The sequence below is a fragment of the Mycetomoellerius zeteki genome, unplaced genomic scaffold, assembly GCF_001594055.1.
Source record: "Mycetomoellerius zeteki isolate Tzet28-1 unplaced genomic scaffold, Tzet1.0 scaffold164, whole genome shotgun sequence".
NCBI lineage: Eukaryota > Metazoa > Arthropoda > Insecta > Hymenoptera > Formicidae > Mycetomoellerius > Mycetomoellerius zeteki.
Genome location: NW_017256594.1, coordinates 507,576 through 531,296, shown reverse-complemented (window position 1 = coordinate 531,296; position 23,721 = coordinate 507,576). Strand labels below are relative to the sequence as shown.

The following is a 23,721-nucleotide window of genomic DNA, read 5'->3' as shown; positions in this document are numbered from 1 at the left end:
AAAGAGACAGTGAGAGAGTGCAAAGAAAGGCAAAAAAAGTTATAAAATGGAAATGTGTGTAAGCCTTAGAGGAATGAAATCGAGAGTGCATCGTACCTCTCTAAGTGGTTACAATGAAAATCAGACGCGTCGAATGGGACGTCCGATTTATCGTTTTACATGGTTATTGACTTACAAATTTTTCACACATGTCACATAGCGCCATTCGGATTAAAGGTCATTCGAGGAGCGGGGAGACACGCGAACTACGAAATTTCACATCGTTTCTCTTTACACCGAATTCATATATCGCAGCTGTCGAATTGATCATCAGCAGTTCGTTCGCATTTTTCTCGCAAATGCAAACAGCTCAATTTTTAAGAACGACATTGACTTGTTATTTAAAAAATTCTTTTTTTACTGCTTTTACTAAAATAAACTTGTAAATGAAAAATCGATCGATATTTATACTATCGACGTAAGATAAAGCGATACAATTTCGAACACGATACTTTTCTGAACAAAATAAAATTTAAATGCAATTTTCGAAATTCAAGTTTGATTTTTTTCTATTTGGTCTTTCAATATCTTCTGCACAATGAGATTTACCAAACTTGAATCTCGAAAACTAAGTTATTTTATTTTGTTCAGAATTGTCCGATATTCGAAATTGTGCTACTTATCCTATAACTTTTTTGACGATAAAAAAAATATTATATTTCAGTGTTTTCAATGCACATTTCTATCTTTAGTTCTATGTAACCAATCTAATGTAACAGATCCAAAATTTATCCCAAATTGAATTTTAAAGCGAACATTGTAAATATGCAACATTCACCCGTAGAGGATTAATCAATGAATCAATAAATGTTGTTAATTAATGGATTTATGTAATCCTCGTACATTACAACGCATATGTAATTCTATTTAGCCTTAATTTTATTTTGTAATATATTTCTTATAATCTTATATATTAATTTGATATTCTGAAATCACTTTCTGTGTAACAGCAAATATACGCAAATATATATCGAATATACGCAGATATTTTGAAAAGCCAATATATTTTATCGGATCCAACTGCGGAAACTGACTAACTTTTACTGATAAAAATGAAAAGAGCTTAAATTTCAATAATAACGTTTGAAAACGTTTTATTTTTTATTAAAATAATTTTTTTATCACGAACCCTGGGGCTGCTTTATCTAGCCTATGCTGCGATCATATTATTGTCAAATTACTTATCTTCTATTTAATAGCTCAGTTTAAATATCTGTAGCTTTTAAAAACGTGGAAACGACGCTATTTTTGTCAGAGCCATATGCTTGCAAGTTGCAAACTAAGTACAGAATGCGATCAATTCGTTAGTACTTTACGGTCTTCCAAGTGTATACATTCAGCTGTATTATTTTGTACATTCCACGTAAAACATAACTAGATGCATGAATAAGTTATATTTTATTTAAAAATAAATGAAATCTTTATACATTTGTTTCAAGTGTATCTGATATTTCCCTAGGGAAAAATTGACTGGCATTTTGCGGCGACATTTGATAAGCATTGCAGCCTCGTTTTTCCGATTCCGGGAAATTCCACAGAGCCGGTATATCGTTATTCAGGAAATATATCAAAAATCGCATTGAATTGATTCACGCCGATGGCCTCGCGCACGTTACATATTTATTGAGCTATGCAATTCACCCGCGATTAACGCAACGTCCATTCGCGCGTAGGTCGATTATCAGTTATTATTAATGGTTATCAATTTGTCAGAGCCACGAACGTGTATGAATACGCGGTCGACAATCGATATATACAGAATAACAAAGCGCACGATAACGCTTAACGCCGCAGATGTAACGGACCAAATTATAGGATACGTTCATAGGTCAAGCGCGAATAAGGTACTTATCGATATTCCTAACGGATTTGATGACGTAGGACGCGGTGAATTAATTTACAGCCGCGATAACGCTCGCGAAACCAATTCGAAACATTCCTAATCCACTTGGAGTTGCGAGAAAGATGATTATAAATCGTCGCGTATGACCGGACACCGACTTACGGCGAGGTCTTAACGAATGTGACGTAAGTAAAGAACGACGGGCGTTAAATCATCCCCGCTCTCTGAGCAGCTTAGCCAGGCGCAAACTGCATAGTGGGCGCGAAGAACGGAGCAGGTGGTGGTTATCCTTGTACAATTCATGTACCTTGACGCGGGGTTGACGGTGAAATTTCAGGGTAGCTAACGCGTCAGCGCTACAGCCACGTGCTACTGGCCTGTTCGATACGTCGATATTATGCAAGTATGCGACTGTGTAACGGATGCGCGTGGTAGCCGGAGAATTCGTTGGTGCAGGGCTCTCGATAGCCGTCACTCGATGGACCGAAAACAGCGTATATATGTGTGTGTGTGTGTGCGCGCGTGTATGTATGTGTGCGTCTGTGTTGGGTACATAGGAAAAGAGAGAATGGAGAAGAAAACGAGAGGGACAGCCTCTACAGCGAAAGCACATAGGGTGTGAAAATGCCAGTGCATGTACAACCCATAACCCCGCGGTGCGGTAAATGCTTTAAATATAACGCTGCAGATAATGAGGATATATTCGACGCTTGCGCTTTGTTTCTCTCTCTCTCTCTCTCTCTCTCTCTCTCTCCTCCTTCCTCTTTCGGTTCTCCTCTCTTTTTTCCATCCGTTCTCTTTTTTCTCCCTTCGTTAATTCTCCCTAATTACAAAAATTACATTTGGCCATACTACTACAAAGTGAATTCCTACTGCAATGAAGTGTGTTTCGAAAATGTGACGTGCTCGTCCCACTATACGCAAAATTTTAATCTAGCACGTAAAAAATTTACAAGCTGGAAAACTCGTGAGGTACGGGCTTATCGTGAGATAGGAAGGAACGTTTAAGCGGGCGCTTTTTTTTGTAGTATACTTCGTTAATAATATTTGATAGTTTTTAATAATAACAGAAAACTGTATTTAACGCGCCTTCATTAAAATCACCACAAGATCCCCTCTGTAGTTTCATATTTTGTGATGAGGCGTGTACCTGCAAGGTATAATATATCTTCGCGCGCTTGTCAGTTTTCAAATAAACGCCAAAGTGTTGAGATAACAGTATCTCTTGCCGTTTGATATATATCGGTTTGAGAGAACGAGGCGGATTAAAGAGCCGGAAATACGTATAAAGCGGAGCCATCACGAGCGAATGGGCACACAGTCATGACGAACAGTGTGAAAATTTCACGTACGCACGTACTGGGTGGCTGCTTCGAATATACCACTGCGGATAATGAGGATGCATTCGACCGGCACGTATATGCCATTTACCCCAACTGTATCCGCCGCACTGCGAGAGTCAGAGCGCACAAAATTACGCGCTCGAGAGATATACGCGGCAAATGGTGAATGTTAAAAATGTGTTCGACGGCGGTCAGCTACTTTAACATACGTGGTCAAGACTGCGGATGAGAGAGAGCGAAAGAAAATAACGGAGATTGATATCAGCGTTATTTGCGATAAAAAAATTAATATAATGGAAAATTGATTTGGAGTGATTTAAATGGGAGCGAGAAATAGATAGTTTACGATTAGATAGTATATAGTCTCGAAATTACACGGAATAAACAAAAAAAACTCGATTGAAACTGCAGGAAATATTACAAAGAAATAAGATACTGCACTCTTAAAGACATCTCATGGGATTACAGAAATGAAGAGACATCCTCTTGTGGATGTTGATCATCGTGAGAAACGTAAAACTCGATGGAAAGAGGAAACGGGAGATGGATAATGATGGACAGGAGTGGAAATAATACATAACGTTGCACGGATGGTCGCGGAGTACGCTCGTAGTTAATGAGGGTTCATTATGATGCCAGAGACATCGAAATAATTGTCTTTTTCTATCGAAGACGTGACTATGTGCCGTTACTGCTTGTTAATATTAGTTTGACAAATATGCGATAAATAATAAATGCGCAACGATAATAAATAATACGATCTTGTGTGCAGTTATTACGAAAAACTTTTAAATATATCTCATATTTATGCTATATCATTATTTGCTATATCATTCGAATATGCGGATATAAATATTGCTAGAGAAAATACACATATATTATACTTTCTATATTTCTCCATTTTTATTATTGATGTTGCTTGGATACTTCTGTCATAGCCTGAATTAATAAAAGTGATGAGCAAAACGTTAAACCGTGAAATACGTACTGTAGTATATCGTAACATATCATAGCGTATTATACGGAATATCCTGCGTACTATATTTTTCAGCGTACAACGTAAAATTATCGTATTTTTTTTCTACACGAATTTTCAAACAAAAATTCATAAATCTTATAAATAAGTTTTTGTAAATACTTATTAATTGAATCTCTTTTTCCTTTGAAATTTAGATATGTAACGCAAATTTAAAGCTTCTCAAACAAATAAGCGGATTATTATAAATATTATTAATCTTATTATTAAAGCAGATTATTATAAATATTATTAATCTTATTTAGTGAAAAAAATGAGAGTAATTAGCATTATCGTTACTGACGTGTTGTGCACCAAATTTATTAAATACCTATTATATCCCTAGTTACTTTTTCAGTTTATGCAATATTAGGATTAACCGTAAAAATTAACGTGTTCTACTGAGGCGAATAAAAAGCCTCATTGTATATTAAATGCCATATTGCTTGAAACGTATAAATACAATCGCTATGTCGCATCTTCTCAAAAAAAGCGGATCTTTCAGTAACTATTATACGGGCAAGTAGTATCGATGCGAAATTGACGCGCCTAGCTAAATAAGGACACTCAAACGAGATCACGTTTCTGATAATGAACATCAATTACACGATTCGCTTTTTAGTGGTTCGGCTTGCCCTTGTGTCGTAATGTAGTTCCGTGAGAAATTATCCAGGTAGATCGGCAAGTTTCTCGTAAATCATCGATCGTATCTCACCGCCACTATCGGGAACTTCCGCGAGTCAATTATCAGATCCACAGTAAGCACTTATCATGATCGCAAATACAGTGCGTCGTGAAACTCTGCCTAAAAGCTTAGATTTCTCTTGGCTCGCGCAGTACAACGTAGTGAAATATATCGCAATTTAATCGGAAAAATATGCAACAAATTCTTTTATCTCTGATATCCATCTTTGATGAAAAATGTTTAAGAGTGGAGAATTAATCTCTCTCTGTGAAATTTTTCAATATTTTATACATCCGAGAGAAAGGAAATTCATTCGGAACGATATATAGTTCAGTCAATGCAGTGATCTTTTTTTATTTTTCCTAGCGCGAGAGGAAAACGAATTCAGTCGATTATATTTGTATTTTGTCTCGCGCGTTTCGTGCATAAGCAATGCGTACGGCTCAGCGAGAGTTATACATCAAATATTTAATCCTCGACTACTCGCTGTTCGTTGTTCGTCGTAAATTAGCTGATAACCAGTCCAATTTTATCCAAGATGATATGTGTGGATCGATTCATGCATTTAATCACGTTGAAATGTTTAACGCAAATAATCATACATTAAACAACGTGATTATACGTACGGTACAGACAAATGAATGCTATTCGAACGATAAAGTGCTCTCTAGTATTGAATCTGTAACAATACGAATGGTATTTCGCAGCGGTGCGCATCACAACTAAACCGATGAACTAGGTGATCAGTCTATCGAATATCCTTGGGGCACATTGTATGAATCTGACATTCGTTTGGTTTCGCGGAGATACAGCTATCTCTCGCGGGAAGACAGGTGATTCTCTATAATAGATAGCAAATGCATTACGCGCTCCATAAACTCGTGTGTGCACTAATGATGCATTAAGTTAACAGCGTGTAATCTGAGCGAGCGTACGAAACGCTTTACATAATTGTTCAGCGTGCTCTTTGATTTGGAAAATTAACTCTCTATCACGGATTTTTTATTTCGATACGATTAATCCGGAAATTAACGAGAAGCATCTGCTTCTAGCTCTGCTCCAATCTTTATCTAAATCGAAGGACATATGTCATCAAGTTCGTATCCAATTTAATAATTTATTAATCAAGGTTGCCACAAAACTGGAAATCAGAGAAATCAGAGAATTGTCTGAAATATTGAAACTGATCAGGGAAATTAGGGAAAAGTCAGGGAATTTTGCAAAATTTTTTAGAAAATTAAAATTCTTGGCTTTAAAGAAATTTAATATACCTACGTACATTACATCTTTACATAGTTTTGAAATATTACCAACTTAACAATTAAAAATGCAAGCAGTGTCAGCAACATTAATAATAATTTACATTACTATGTTAAATTAAATACAAAAAAATTTTAAATATTATTGAAAGTCGGGGAAAATCATGTAATTTTGTTTGAAAATTAAAGAAAAGTTACAAAATTTTACGAAAAGTATTTTAAGATAAGGAATTTATCCACCCTGATTAATAATTGTTGAGTTATACAACGAGTATTAAGTACAATATGAATAGATTCGAGGCATGTACAAATAAACAAAGTACATAGTAATATCGGGCTGTAAATATGGTAAAAATTGTTTGCCGATAGATAGACGACAGCAGATAAAGAATCTTAAGAAGACACGAAAGAGGAAACTGAACGTGCATTCACGCAAAATCTCTCGTCTCCCCTTTGTCAGTCTTCTCTCGTACGAAATCGGACGACGATTTACTCCGCGTCTGACGTGACATTCGTCTCTCTTTTTCTTCTCGAAACTTGTTTGCGAGCATCTCGAAAGAGTTGCTGAATAAGATGGAACACCACGAAAAGCGCAAAATGGCTCTTTCACAAAAATTATCCGCAGGCAAGTGTGGTTTCGAACCTTTTTCGCAATTGGTCAAATCTCTTCTTATATACCGATGAAATGAGATCCTAACCGAAAGCTTGGCGCCGTTCCAATACGTTATTGCAACGTTTTACTCTTCTAACCAAGATACCAGAAGATTGAATCTCTCGGATCTATGGGTAGGAGGGTTAATCGTAGAAGTGAATTGTGAATTGTACTCTACAACGGATCGTAGAGTTTATATAACAATACAAATAAAACCTGTATGTATTGAAAACGATATGGTGGACTTAACAGAGTTAAGTTGGTCAAACTTCACACTCATGAATATTGATGGAGCATTTTATCGATAAAAAAATTCTCGCGTGCGTACAAAGGAGAGAGAGAGGAGAGAGAGAGAGAGAGAGAAAAAGAGCATATATTAACGTCTACATCGTGGTTCAACAAATGCCAACGGTAGTATCGTGAGCTCGAACAGTTACGGTCGCACATTCTTCACATCGTGTATGCGTTTGAGCGTGTATTACGGATCTACCGGCTCGTTATAATGTCTGTGTTTTAAAAGCTCGATAGATCCATTAACGCACACTAATTTATTTTCGAGCTTCTATTTCCCGGAATAAATGACACCGCGCTGATAGGCGTCCTCGCGACGAGTTATCAGCGCATGCAGCGACAATTATCGCCGCACGCGGCAATTATGAGAGCAACGTATATTGATCTGATGCAACCTTTATAACGTCGCTGGCGAGGGCCACTTTGCGGAATCTGTTCCGGCGAGTCGCGGGAGGGGAGAGAGACGATTGAATAAATTATAGCCGAATAAACATACCATATATGATAATGTGCGCGCGTTTCGCTCAATAGACGCGGTAATCGTTAAATTGGCAATATCACTGCAACAACGTCAGAGAATAATGGAAAAGATGGCATACCGCGAGACGAGCGGCGGTGCAGAAATGGCAGATAAAACAAGTAGTTGATTGCACCGACGGTATAATGTTCTCGATGTAAATATAATCAGCATAGCGAGCAAATATTGCAAGCGACTCTAAATGCACTGTGCGCGTCAAGTTAAATGCAAATATCTCATAAATTATACTCGCCTGTTTTAATACTAGAACGAAATATAAGCGGCACGGGCTCCTTTATTGGGTTATTCATAGATTCTCTGCTGCTCGTAATCGCTGACGAACTAATTTACCGAAATTATCAATGTTATTTTCACGTCACCGAATATGTCGCTACGCTTGGCTTAGCGCCGAGACACTACCGTGTCTCCAGATACCGGCTACGTCTTGCGACGTATTTAGGATCACTCTATATATTTCACGATAGCGCCGAATAAAGGAAGCTCGATGCAGGTTGACAGTAATGCGGGAAAAGATCGTAAGGAGAAAAACTAGTAGCGCAAAGTAAACTCTCGTGCTTGAGATGCAAACTTGGAAGTGGTGGGTGTCTTTAAATAGTATCATTTATCGTGTTGCAGCTGGAAAGAACTAAAAGTGGTACCTTAAATGATGCCATTTATCGTCTCACAGCTGGAACGCTTACTTTGCCGCGGCATACTTTAAACAATCTACGACTGCACGCCATACGTTAGCACTTTTTTCCTTCTTAGGCAAGGTAATGGGAACCAGTAGTAGGCTTTTCCCGCGCGCGCAACGCTTTTCTTTCTTAGGAATTAAATAAATATTAGAGTGCCGATGGTTACTTCGCTGATAAATGTTAGAAGGGATAAGTTTCTCGCGGAACTATTTTCTAAGAATGTTTTACGAGTAAATAAATAATTCAATCTATTTCACTTTGAAAATATCGTAATTTTAATAAATTATTTCTTTCCTAGAAAAGAAACTACTGCAGCTAAACCAAATTTAAAAATAAATGTCACTGAAATATATCACCTAGCCTAGCCGTCCATTTAAAAATAACAATTTATTGTGAAACAACTATGTTTAGCTGTGCATCATAAAAATATTAAATAGACGTACTTTTTATAACTTGTATCCTTCCTGAAATAACTGATACAATATTGTATTGACATATTCAATTTTACATTACGTGAGTGGACTGGATAATTTCATGGTGAACACGACATTTATCTCAGAGTGAGTGGGCAAGGAAATTATGGCATTTATTAAGAATGGAGACAGCCGGATACGCGGGGGCGACAATAACGTAACTTCGCGAAGAGAGCAAGGTATATCAATGCAAAAACCTTCTTCTACTATGTCGGCCCGAGAATAATTCAGTGTCACGTTCCGGGTGGAGACTACCGGGAAGAGGAAGCTATATCGCGGCTATTTTACATTCTGTATTTCCCGGTTCGTTATTTATGCAAACCACCGGAATATACGATGAGAAAATGTATGTTTATGTAAATTGAGCGCACAAACGTTTACTTATGTTTCAAACGGAATCTTAATCTTTAATTCGTGCGCGCATCTTCTTTCTTCTTTTATCATCTCTCTCTCTCTCTCTCTCTCTCTCTCTCTCTCTCTCTCTCTCTCTCTCTCTTGCACGTTATCCTGAATATCGACGTTTACATCCCAGCGTTTGGTAACCAAACTGCATTACGGAAGGAATTACACCGAATCGCTCCTGCCTCCATTTTCGATCGATGTCGGCACGGTCACTTGGCGCTAACTGCCACTAAATATTGTTACCCGACGGCGTCGACCGACGATGTTGCATTCTGGTGTTACGATGAAGGATAATATCCGGTAAGCTATGCAACGTGGGTGCTCGCTCGTTCGCTCGTTCTCCGTAGACGATAATGAATTTATTCGATTTTCGCAGCAGACGCTCATAGATATAGCTCCGTAGTAGCTCGTGCTCGTTGCATTTATATCCATTTCTTAGCGAGAGCTCGAGTAGTCGGCTACGAGCTTCTTACGCAATCCCGGCGCTTCTGTGCATAACTCACAATTAGTCTCTTCTAATGACGGCATTTTGCTAAGCACCTTGCACAATGCGTCTTTATCCAGCTATCGCGCGTGAAGCGTAAAGCTTTGCAATAATGGCCGTTGTAATAACGGATTCAGTTTAGTGTATTTTACGTGTACGCTACACGCCACCTTTTTCCTGTTCGAATCCCACGAATATCACTTTACATTATTATTGTAAAGAAAATTCTTGAATACATTCCACGCTTCGCGTAAACAAAACGCGATTTTATGCTACAAAAACGAGTTGCATCTCTACGAAGATCCGAGACGCGCTGCACGCCAAGAGAGGATAAAGCGCGTTCTTATATCAAGTTAAAAAGTTGAGCTAGCAAAAGATATGAGTTACAAGCAAGACTATAAATGTATATTGTTATGTAAAAACTTAATCCGCAAAAATATAGTGACATTAACTAAATTAAAGTTTTAGCAAACTATTAAGTTAAAGGGACACCATATTTTGATGGTTTGTCAAAACATGGAATACATACAATGTTTTGTGTTGATCGGCTTAAACTCTCCGAGTATCTACCCAAAGTTTAAGATAAATAGCGTTTATAATATCTACTTTGTAATAGGCGAGCATACTCCGAAGCGATTAATCATTTTTCGTATATATATACGTATATATACATCGCGGTTAATCTTCTATTTAGCGGGCCCTCCGTAATTCGAACGATGTTTTTCCGCGTAATTGCGGGTAATCATTCTTGTTAGAACGGCGCAGCGGCACCTAAGAAGAACGGAAACAAGAGGCACGAGAGCGAAATACGGTGTGAATACCTACCGTGCTTTAATCATCAGCGTTAATTAAAATAATGCTTACGAGATAATTACTTTGTGGCCAGACAAAGTGATGGACGACCACGCGGGTAACGCTATTCGTGCGGTCAACGCGTGAGCAGAAAAGAGGTGGGTATAACACCGGCCGCGAGGGTATTTGGTATTCACAAATTAATCGATTAGAATTAATTGTTCCCAATTGAAATATCTCTGGCTTACGCGTGGCGTTCTTTTTTTTCGGGCATCGCTGTGAGAAATTGTTCATTTGGCGCGGGTTAACGTTTTCCAAAACGTTCTTTGTAAATGGCATCAATTTATCGTCGAATAAACATTAGCGTAATTACATTATCAAAGCAAATGGTATTTTCAAAAATTTACATAAATAACGTAAATTTACAGTTGCAGATTTCATATAAAGCATAACTAATTTTGATTGAGATAATTCAAATTTTTTAATTGGTTCTTTTGTGTGCTACGTCCAGTAACAAGAGAGATAATAATGAATTAGATGTCAAACATCCAAGAAAATTATATAAGAGGAAAAAAATGTATTTAGAGAGAGAGTAGATATATTTCATTAAGTTACGCATATTATAGTGATTTGCCTACCAAGTGATTTATCTGTAATATCTATATTTCGACTTTCGGATCACGTTGCAACAATCAGATCAGTTCCGATGCATCGGTATGCATGGATCTCGGAATAATTTTAAAAAACGTTCTCTTTTGCATTAAGCGTTAAAATGATTTTCAAACGCGCTCAATGTTTATTTTAATGTTTCCGCCTTGCTGCATGCTTCTCTTTGAAACTCTGAAATGTACAGTGTAACATAGAGAGAATCGCTGACGGCGAAATCAGGCTGACATTACGTCGTTCACAGAAAACTTTCTCGTCTCCGATGAAATGAACTTCACAACTTGCCACTAACCCTATTCTACTGTCCATGTTTAACATTATCTCTGTTAAATTAGCATCAGTCTCACTTGTGTAACATTATTCGTTGCAGTGTGTTAGATTTTGATGATTGATTTAATATATTGGAAAACATAACTGACAAGTATGTTATGATGGAAAATTTAGCATCTCTTCGCTGTCGCATTTTGTTCTGCTATAAAGTCACACTTGTATGGTTTTATTTTCGTTGCTTTTATGGACAACCCAGCTGCACCTTTTATCAGACTTGGGACTGACAGCTGTAAAACTTTTAGAACAACTGACATTTTTACTTTGTATGTTTTACAAAAGAAGTACATTTAGAAAGAAAATTCAGATAGATTCTACTTCAATTTAATTCATTAAGTCCAAAGTGATCCCTGTCCGCTTTTCTGTTTTAAATCCTTGTAGTTCGAGTGATAATTAAAATTTTTAACACGAACAAGGACTTAAAATAGAACGCCTAAAGGTCACCTGGGATTTAATGAGTTAATTAATTGTTATATGAAAGTCGCTTGTCGTAAATATCTAATATTGAAAATAAAAGAATAGATTTTTATTAACAAAAGAGAGAAAGAGAGAGAGAGAGAGAGAGAGTCCAAAGTATCATAAGTTTTTGATAAAGCTTTAGCCCATTTGTAGCATAGGTAGTCTTGTGCAAAGTACGTGAGGGAAACGAAACGGGTCTGGCTTTTCAGCATTTTATAGGGAAATGAAGATAAAGTTGGCAAAGAACGTCCTTGCCTTTCATCTGCGGTTTCTTTGACGGATTTGGAGAATATTATCCCTTAACAAAAATGTTAGATTAAAAACGTAAGAACTTTCACTAATTAAAGAGTAAAGATGATAATAAAACTTAATTCTTCATTTAATTTTAAGTGAACTTTACTGTAATAGAATTTTAAGAGAGTTCAAGATTAGTTACAAAGAGATATTTAAAGTTGACTATCGAATTTTTGCTAAGGAAAAATGGACTCCAAATTAGTTGAAGAATCCGTCGATGAAAAGTTAAAGGAAGGATACAGTACGCTGTACATGTTAATCGTTCATTAAATTCATCTTTGAAAATTAAAAACTTAAACTAAAAATCTATTACGATATATTGTATTAATTTATTACAATATTATTATTGAAACATAGAATTTAAACAATTTCATGATATTATATTGATTACACAGAAATAAATTACGAGTCTCATGCAATATCTCTTCGATACACCTCACACAATTATCTGAAATATAATCAAGTTAAGATTCTTTCCAAAAGTTGGTGCTCATAATCAAACTTTCCTCAGTAAATGAAAATTGGACGGAACAACTTTATCTGTGTCTGCTCGAGTGCTATTTTATTATCTCCTCGGATTCACAATAAAAACACATTTATCTGCTGTTGTGAACTGTCGCATCGTAAACAATCGCCACGTAGATTACAGATTTTACGCGACGACTTCAGGCTTTTTCCATCGAAGCCTTGATTTATTGCATTACACTTGGTACTGACGCTTACACTACCGCCAGCCCCTTCAGGCAACTCAGGCTGAGTTTTATTTACTTTTAGCGAATCGATCGACCGCGGGGGTAAAAGCAGGAGGAGAGACTAGGTGGTTGCTGTGCGCCAACCCCCGGCGATGCGAGCTTACGTGGTCCCGGTAACTCCGGGTAGCCTGGCCTTTCGTTCCTCTAACGTTATATCATCGCCTACTTTCCTTTAACCGTGAATTTACGTCGACAGATCGGCCCGAGGATCGGCACGATTCTCTCTCGCCGTAATGTTTTACGAATCGACACGTATAAAAACACATGTACGAAATATTGCGCAAATCGATCGAATTTCTTGCAGTCGTACTTCCCGTTATGTTTCGAATTTCAAGGTCTTCAATGTGAATAAAAGATGAAATGTTCTTTCATATGACTTTTATGTCAATATAAATGTGCGATCTCTTGATTTAACATTAGATAATATATATTCGATAATATGTTTTTGAAAAACTGCAGAACTGTTTCCGAGACTGTTTTGTATTATACTATTTTCGATATTATACTATTAAACGAACACGTTTCGAAGAGTGGTCTAACAAGTTCAGAGTATCATCGCGAGAATTTGCATATATTCGAGATATATTCAAGCTAGATGTCATCCATGATACCTGTTGGCTCTCGTTATTTCGCGACACGACAAGAGAACACTTCTCACTCAGACTCGAATACGAAATGTTGCCTAAGAACTGAAGAGTAATCTAAAATAAATTCTAAAGTATCAGACTAAATTCATTACAATCATTTGCAGTCTAAAACACATCCAGGAATCCGTAACTCAATTATAATAAGTCAAAGGTCCGTTCTTGATTGCGTCGTTCGTAGAATAGAAGAACGCGAAATTTACACGCAATTATCCAACAAGAGCGAATAAATAATATCTATACTATTATAATGAGAATCATAATTAATGAGTTAATTTGAATTAATAATCATAGAATGGATACGATAATATATAAGCTTTAGAACATACATATTACTTTTTTAATACAAAGAAATTTAAATGTCCCAAACTCTTGCGAAGAAGTCTACTTTTGAAAAAAAAAGTCGTCTTCAACTTTGCATATTCGCGAACCAGAAAGGGAAATTGATCAGAACTTTTGTTTGCAATTGAATCGGCTTCAGCCGTAAGTATTAACTTTGGCGAGAGTTCCAGATAACTCTCGAAGAATTCTATCGATAATCCTTCTTATGACTGAAATTGATCTTGATACAAAGGAAAACGCGATTGCCAATTTTCGTATAATGTAGACGTGAATTCAGATGACACAGATTCCTATTTTTCGTATTTTATCATTGAAACGTTTAAATAAATGTATAAATAATTTTTTTTAAATATTTATCGTCATCAAAAATGAAACGGGATCGTATTGTGACATACCAATTGTGTGAAATATAAAAAACGGGGTGTTAATACGGATACATGCGATTTTGTTTTCGCCAGTAAATAACGATAACGGAATGTATCGATTGTTTCATTTATCTGCTAGTACACGAGGTAATTTAGTCTGAAGAGAATTAACAAAAATGAAAGCGTAAATGTTGTTAATGTCACAGAGCTATAGTGTATACTGGCGCGGCAACAACTACGCTCTGACGATTATACGATCTAAATTATTCACAATACAATCCGAGCGTAATTCGATCATACGCTGTACGTTTTATCAAGAATTAATTTTCATTCGGAGAACCATAATTAATAGCAATCTGTTAATAATGAGCAACAATAGGGAGAAAATAGTACTGTATTCGACGGAATACAAGCAGCTTTATTGATTATCATTGACAATGGATAAATAGAAGGAGAGTTACGTTCATAGGATTAGGATAATGTGCTAAATCATACACGAGAAAGTCAAGCGATTTAATTTAGATGAATGCCATATATGTATGAATATTTACGGCATTCATCTAAATTAAATTGTCCAGCATGTTATTTTACGTCAGTTAAATATAACAGTAAAATTGGTAGGACCTGGCAATGCTGAGAATGCCATTAGTTAATATCACGTTAATAAAATCGCGTTAAATATTTTATATTCAGGTTGAATTAATTTTTCTTAATTTTGATTTCTCTATATTTATAATTTGCGTATAAGATGATTGCACGAAAATTCCAAAGTGGCAGGAGCGATCAAGCGTTTTATTGCAAACGAACCGCGATATTAAACTAAGATTTCTATGAGATCTACACCTTCCTCTTTTCTCAAGTGGTCCCTGTTATTCTTCCATCCAAGTGTTTTTCTAACGCATTTTTATCTGTCGGCAGATTGATACGACGGATTCGTTGCTACGTACGAATATTAAATCTCTATCCGTCCTCCCTCGTCGACTGCCTAAATTAAAATTCCATCTACGAATTCCATCTTGTCGCGCCTACGCGTTCGCGACTTCGACGAAACTCTCGTAATCTGGTGTCTTACAAAACTCTAGAATTTTTCTCTCTCGGTGAACGTTGAAAAGGAGGACGAACCCTTCCTATCCGTGGCTTCGTTATCGAACTTATAAAACCTTAGAGATTGAAGTAGCCCTCCCTTCCCTCCCCGTACTATTAAATGGAATTAACCTTCCCGGTGAGAATCTTAAGATTCCGATTGCTCTAACTTCGCGCGTACCATCGTAGAACTTTGCCGCGGAACTCATTGCAGCATTCAATCCGCAATTTAGATTTCTCATTAAACGTTGAAAATCGCCGATGGATGCACGCGAGTTAACCGTAGACTCGATCCTAGACCCGTGCTTGCGCGTCGACTTAATTATTAGGGGCTGTTAGCTTATCGTGTAACGTACATATACGTAAAGTACATAGAAAGTGTATATAAATGGCACAGGACGCGTGGCCGAGCTACCGCTGTAATCGTTAGTCACAATCCTGACAGGTACGGACACTTTGACATATTTGAACTCGATTTTTGATTAAAATTTGATGAAAAACTCGATTTAATCGCATTCAATTTTTCGATTAAATATTTCAAAAAGCAAATCTGATATTATATCTTTATCTCTATTACGCAAATGTAAATTTTTCAGCAATGACTGTGCGATGATGTCAACGATGATATCAAATCTTGCAAATATAATATCTGTGGAATTAATTAACGATATTATCTGCTATAAAGCCGCTTAAATGCAAACAGGCAAATAATGGGATTGTCTAACACCCCGTTAAGAAAGAAAGCGCCACAACAAGGATGTTTCACATATAAACGATCCGGAAAGGCTATAAGACTGTTAATAAATTCTGCTTAAGTTTGCGAAAGCTAATCGATTTCATACTGTAAATTTATAGGATCCCAAGCTGTTGCTCAAATATTTCTTTACCAGGGAGCAATGAAGGCAGTAAATGTCCGGCCGATACGATCTATACATCCACGCTTTCAGTAACAAACACGAACGCTAGAATATAAAGACATTAACCCCTGAACGCTCGCGCTATGAGCTCTCTATGCACATATTAGAAACTATTTCCGTGCAACACAGCGGTATACCGAATATTACGTTATATTCTCTTAGTTATCTTTATTCCCAAATATCTACACTATACTGTGCATTACCTGCATTAAAAAAGTCGTAGGTTTATTACATATTTACGTTTTACTACTAACGGCACATTTTAAAAATGGAATGAATATTTTTATTAACGCGTTCATTTTTCAAAATTTTATATTCGTCGTAGTTGAATAATTGAATTAAAATTGATATTATAAATTGATACGAATATGAATGAGACATCGCATCCATAAATGTGTAAATATTAGATTTATTTGTCATATTATTGAACGCACGATATTATAATAAAATTAGCGAGACTCTAATAAAATTAGCCCGTATCCGCTTTAGAATTAAATCTTATATCGAACAGTAAAATCACCGGTTACTTAAATTTAGGCGAGTTAAATTTAAAACTTGATATCGAGTTCGAAATTTACATTCGATATATTACTATACGAGTTATTTCTTGTATATTTTTCCTATTTATATATCCTATATTTAGTCTTTTTTACTTAATATCACACAATATTACTTAATATCACATAATAATACACATCTTTCGATACAGGAAACTGGAAATTGTCAATATGTGATTTAACAAGACATATAAAATGGAAATTAAAAAATAAAAGATGCTTTATAACAGACATATAACGTTTCGTTGCAATTTTAACTAATAGTTTTGACAAATATATTTGCAAGTAAACATATTTATAAAATCAACAGAAGAAATGTTTGAACTAGAATTCGAAAGCGTTGGATGAAAATTTTACTACTGCCAACCATGACGGTCGGTCTCTAACAAAGACGAACGAGCAAAAAACTTAATCTAAACATCTACCATCTTTACGTTGATTCGTCGGTTTCTTATTTTTGCCGACATCAACAAATCCTCTTTCTCATTAATAGTACGTCGGCCATTAACTCGACCATTTATCATCGGCCGATGTGGCGATCTGGCATCTCTTGGACCTTGGTAGCGCCATATTTATACCGCGCGTATCAGTATCGATCGCGTAAATTTCTTCGGGGGTAACGGCATTTAATTTCACCGCGTGTCACTTAACCCTCCGCCTAGCGGACGGGTCCATTAGGCTCGCACCTGTTTCGGGAACTACGTCCGTGTAATCAATTAGAAGAACAGTTTTCTTAACTCTACGATATTTCATGTGAATGTCGTGCAAGATACCATAAAAATTATGCGAGAAATTCTTATATAAAATTAATATTTTACAAGATGAAAAAGCTATTATAGCGACGCTGAAACATAATCACATTTTAAGAAAAGGATTACAATAAAATAATAAATTATGACAAATCTTACTCGAGGAAAAATTGTAAGGTTTAAAAAATAAACTCCCGTCCTTTCTCTAAAGGTTACATTGTCGTATAGGAATGCATATAAAATTTGTATGTAAAATTATATAAAATATTTCCGAAAAGCATGAATCCGACATTTAATTTTAATTTAATTTAATTTAATTTATTGCAAAGCTCTATGAAAAGATTACATGATAACAGAGTAATAGATATAAAATATGGTACACAATAGACTATATAGTATGCAGCTTGCAAATATTACAGTAAGATAGGATTAATCTCTATACGAACGGACAAGCATGCATCGCGCAAGAGGTCACGTTTGCAATGGTTCGCATTTTGTTCGTGTTTGATCTAGTTGCCGAAAATTCTCGCGAAAAGTCTCGCGACGCAATACTAAAATCGTACTTCCCGACAAGTGCGGAATATTGATCTCGTGAATATTTTAAGGCGTCGAACGTATACACGCACGCATATACACGTGCGCGCGCGAACGCGGAAACCGTTGTCACTGGAATCCCCATAGATTATTCTGCATTGTGGCAAATGCGAGTAGCGTCGCACGCATGTGCATATGTATAATGTATACATGTAACGAACGTTTACATGTTTTAGATTTAGCGGGTTGGTGCGGGATCAAAAGTGAGTTCTCGCGATACTCACGTTTAATTATGAAACGACGAGATGCTAAATTTACCTGGAAGAATAATAGCCGTATGCGTATACGATAGCCATATAATTCTTCGTTAATTCGCGTGGTTCATTGGCTGCTTCATTAGCATGCTTTACATTTAACAAGTACGGTACAGTAATTAAAAAGTCATTTCTCATTTGAAGCCTTTCAAAGGACATTGTATGCTCTTTCGAAAGTTTTCAAGGAGGAGAAAAGAATCCTTTATTTCTTCGCAATTCACGGATTAGTATATAATGTATCTATTAATTCTTATAAAATGAAATGGAATCATTTTTGTATATTAAATTTGAAACAGAATATATTATACTCTGTAATGCAAGTTTGTAATAATCATCAAAAATGTGTGTGCATGCAGCGCTCTTTGAACATTTCATGTGTATTTAAATTTATGTGTTTAACTGACGCGATCGAATATTTGATATTTAAAGTGCATGACATGCAATATGCACAAGTAGATTTTCAAAATAAATTGATGATCTTTTAGTATAATCTATCTTCCAGCTAAATATGTATATATGGTCTAAATAATATATTTTCACGCCGCAACAAAGATTCGTACGCGAACGTGTATTTACGCTTAAATTTCCGACATAATAAACGTCGCAACTCAAACGTCAATATTAGATAATTAAGTAATTCCTTGATATCGGAGCAGTTTCTCAAAACGTAAGGTATGTACCTCGTAATCGCGTATACGGAGGATTCCCAGGCATCCCTGATAGCATCGATCGCAGATCGTTGCATCCTCCGCGCTGATTCCGGAGCGAAATCCGTATTGAGCGCACTGGAGTATCCGGCCATCGTAGCTGCGATCCGTGTGAGCACTATAGCGACATATCCTTTAGGGATGAATCCGCCGTAACGTGCACCAAGGAGAGAAAATTTAGTGTATGTGTGTATGTATGTGTACGTATGTGTAATCCGGCACACGGCGCCTCCGACCACCCTTTGCGGTCGAAGAAACGTATAATCCGCGGTGGTATCCCACGGGTAACTGTCACACGTGTTACACGTCGCACACACTTCGCATATACGGGAGGATACAGAGTACGGGAGTCTACGCGTACGCTCGTCTGTTTCCCGTCGGAGATCACGAGCGGACAGAGCCGGCACAATCTCTAAAGACGTATCCCCGATCCATCCGACGAACCCGGATACACCACCGTGTTTTTTTTTCATTATTCTATCGAACGCACCACTAGGGGTCCACTGAGGATGACGCACGAGGGCTGGTATCGTCAGGACGAGATCGAAATACCCTCGGCCGCGAGTCCTCTCGGCGGCGCGCGTCGCTCACCCCGCGGCATCACGACATGTATACTCGCGCGCGTCCACCGAATGCGGTCTGCTCGTCGAGGGGTTGAAACGAGAATCCCCCAGGTGCAAAACGCGGACGCGCGACCGACGTTTCTTCCACACGATCGAACTTTCCTCGTGTCCCCGGGTCCACTCGAGGAGAAAGAGTGAGAGAGAAAGAGAGAGAAACGAGCGCGCGCGATTCGACGTTGCTGACGACGTTCGTTTTGCAGGGTAAGGGTGGCTAAAGGGGTGAGATGAGACGAGACTATCACGTCACAAATACGTCGTATCCGACCCGCACGGCAGACAGCACGGAACTACTGGCGGTCCCTACGCGAGCGTAATTCCATCCCCACCGCGCCGACGACCAGGTTACCCCCACGACAGCGTCGTTGCTACACGCGCCCCTTACCCCCTCCTCAATAATGGGCACGCACCGAGAGCTATCCGGAGCGTGACACACGCTTACGCTTCTGGTGGGGGCTACAGTCGCGTGGCGGCGGCACGACTCGGAGGGGATGCGAGTGCAACGGCGGCGGCGGCGTCAGCAACGGCGGCGGTGATGGTGGCGGTGGTTTAGCAACGCATGCGCACGCCACGCGTCCTACGTCGCCGCGTCGCTCGTTGCTCGTTGCTCCAACGAGCGGATGCACTGCACGGCCTCGTGAAAATCCACGACAAGTGCGTACGTATATACTATACTATACTACGTATATACGTACGTACGCTGAACGACGCTTACAAACGAAGGCCGCGAGAGTGCAGGGACCTCTCGCCTCCGCGCCGCGCTACACCGCTCGGTCGTGCCTCCGCGTCGCGTTGCGCGACCGCGACGAGGATGCTGGCTAAACGCATCTACGTGACTTCTGCCCGCCGACCGGAGGCGGGAGAACATTACGGAGCGAATTACACGGCGCATCGGAAAAGAATTCGCGCGACTTTCTCGGAGTTTTACTGCAAAAGAGATTATGAGTTATCGTATACGGTATAAAGTGTAATAATACCGCCAACCCGCGTGGAATGCCGTTCGCGATACCACGAGATTACGTGTATAAGGCGTCGTTTGCAGTTTCCTGCACGCGTTTTCGCGACGCCGTGCCGACGAGAAATGTAGCATTATCTTTTATATTCGAGAAAAACCAAGCGCCGTGAATACTTATAAATTTAACAAATCATTTTAATGCCCAAATAGCGTAACGTTACAACAATATCTACTTTTCAACCCGCGCACATTTTGTTTTAATACCAAATCTGCATACATTTTGTTTAAATAACATATTTGTAATTATAAATTAGGCACCTGTGGTATTTTATACCATTCATTGATGTTGTTACATTGTTGTGTAATTATGTGGAATATTATAATATTAAACTCGACATTTAAACGTTTAATATTCGGAGCATTTAACTTCAATGGAATTCCAATCTCGGGCGTTGGAATGTCATAAATACATTGCATTTTGAGAATTCGCGAAGAATATGTCGAAAGAAAAACGAAATGAGACGCATCTATTTACAAAGCGTTCGTTTATCCCACAGGAAATACGCCAGGTATCGCCGACGCTAAAGGCTTCTGCAAGCCAGAAGAGACGGAAAGAGCAATGCTCTTTGAACGAAGCATTCGATAAAGTGCGTTTTTCAAAGTTATTGTGAAATTATATCCAATCGCGTTTGGAAATAGAATAAACTCTTATATACAAGGTATACATGATGCATTTCGAGAGGTAGTATTTTTTTGCAACGAATGCGCGAATCAAAATCATTGCATTGCATCGTGGTTGGATTTATATGTATTTAAAGCACTATACGACACACGTGTCATGTTCGGACGGAAAGAAAAATACGGCCGCAGTCCTTTGTCATGTTTTTTTTTTTGCGTAGCATAGTTTGCATTTTAGTATAATTATTTATAAATAATAAAACAGATTCACGCATATCGCGAAATTGAAAAGAGTAGGAGCGTGACACGCAAATTTCCAAACCACTCCGAAAGTTTTATCTTACTCTAAATCGAGACAATCGTTCGCGTTAAGAACGAATGTTATTAAGCCAGTTTAATGGAATCTCGAGCATAGTTTCGAGTAAATCTCTTAGGCGTTTAATAAAGAATTTGGAGCACGAGGCGGTATAGAGCGAGAGAGGAGGTGGCGTGTCCTACTCGGCGCCGCCGACAATGATAACGAAACACGACAGCCCCGGCTGTTACGTGCCTCCTCGAGAAAATATCGCATCGTAATTCCGAAGCCCTACCATTGAAATTTTAATTTTGTATATCATGCTAACGACGCGCGCGTGTTTGTACGTGTAGTTCGCGCTGAATACTTTCTCGTTGGATATTTTCTTACGATCGTATGTATATACGCTTCAATTATTCGTTAAGATATACATCCTGATATATTATATAATATATTCGCGAATGCTCGTCGCTCGATGAAGATTTTATCAGATTAACGTTACTGTGTCATCGGTGATATTCATTAACCGAAAACGCCAACAGATTGATCCATTATTTTTTTTTTAATAAAAATGAAGTTTACAGTAATTAAAATTTACTGCTGTAAACCTAAAGCACGTTAACATCGGCGCGTTTCACGAATTTACTCCGTCAAATGTGAACGTTGGCATGCAAATAATTAATTTACTTGACTGTGAGAATAAATTACGTACGATTCTCGCTTCACTGCACGACGACGCGGATCAAAAGACCCGGAGAAAGAATTATGAAAGGAAAGCGCGTACCCTGAACGCAATGAACACGCGAGCTTCGCGTTCACCAGGGAACTTCACTAGAGAATTCGGAATATGGGGCTGCAGCCTCGCGCGAGAGGCATCTCATTCGACACCACAGACGGTAATAACGAGAGCCCGACGGCGCGAGGTTACGTGCTTCCTCCAGAGAATATTAATCCGTAATGCTGAACTCGGTCTGTTGAATCTTCCAGCTCCCTATATCAGATGCTACGAAGGAAAGCGGCTACGGAGGAAAGCTCGGTAGACAGCGAGCTCATGAAACAGAAACTTTTGCGGCAATCCAAGTATCGCTGGCCGTCTGTGGCCAGCTCGGTGGAATTTGTCTTGAGATGTTTTATTATTCCATTTCCGATGTCCATATTTTCTCCCAAAAAAAAAGGAAGAAAACGATGTGAGTACGTGCAAGAATAAATTCGTGAAAAGAGATGCTATACAAAAAATGCTTCAACGATTCTGACGTAAACTATACAGTGCACTTGACTGCACTGACCGAGCTCTCTTTGTTTGCTCGTTCGTTCGTTCGTTCGTTCGGATTGTACGGATGCGCTTTTTCATGCACCGACCATACTCGGAGCAGGTGCAGGACCGGACAGAAGGGCGAACGACCGAACAAATCCGGTTCGGGATATACGCACTAGGCGAACTCCCTTCCTCGTCCGCGTATAATGTGAAACTAGCTTAAACTGGTTGTCGTAATAAGAAGAGAGCTCATTCTTCGTTAATAGGAGCGGACGGTGGGAAACAAACTTGAGTGGGAACAAACTTTTACTTTTGATTTACTTAAGAAGAAATTGCCCGGATGAACGAACCCATCGGTCCATTTTCATTTAAATGAGTATTACATTAATTAAACATCTGGTTATATCAATATTACTACATCATGTAATAACTCGTATAATTAACATCACATACCTAATTATTCCATTAACTTGATATTAGTTTGCAATAATTTTGTTATTGTTTAGGTAAGAAAAATAGAAAAGAAGAAATGCACACAATCTATTATAGAATACTATATACACGTGTACATATACATACCATATGTGCAAAAAGTCTTTTAATATGTTTTAAAAAATCCAAAGAAACCATATCTATACTCTAAAAGTGATCGAACCACACTGTTTGAAGTAGCAAACCAATGAACCGTGTAAAATGTCACGTAATTATCCGGAAGTAA

At 38.0% G+C, this 23,721-nt stretch overlaps 1 protein-coding gene across 1 annotated transcript in view; it reads right to left on the bottom strand.

The window, feature by feature from the left end:
- Positions 1-19,358, bottom strand: part of LOC108721197 (irregular chiasm C-roughest protein) — a 129,630-nt gene extending 110,272 nt beyond the window's left edge. Inside the window, exon 1 of the mRNA XM_018445605.1 lies at positions 19,174-19,358. Within this exon, the coding sequence (XP_018301107.1) occupies positions 19,174-19,295 (122 nt within the window). The 5' untranslated portion in view covers positions 19,296-19,358. The remainder of the gene's footprint in view (positions 1-19,173) is intronic.
- Positions 19,359-23,721: the final 4,363 nt, after the last annotated feature.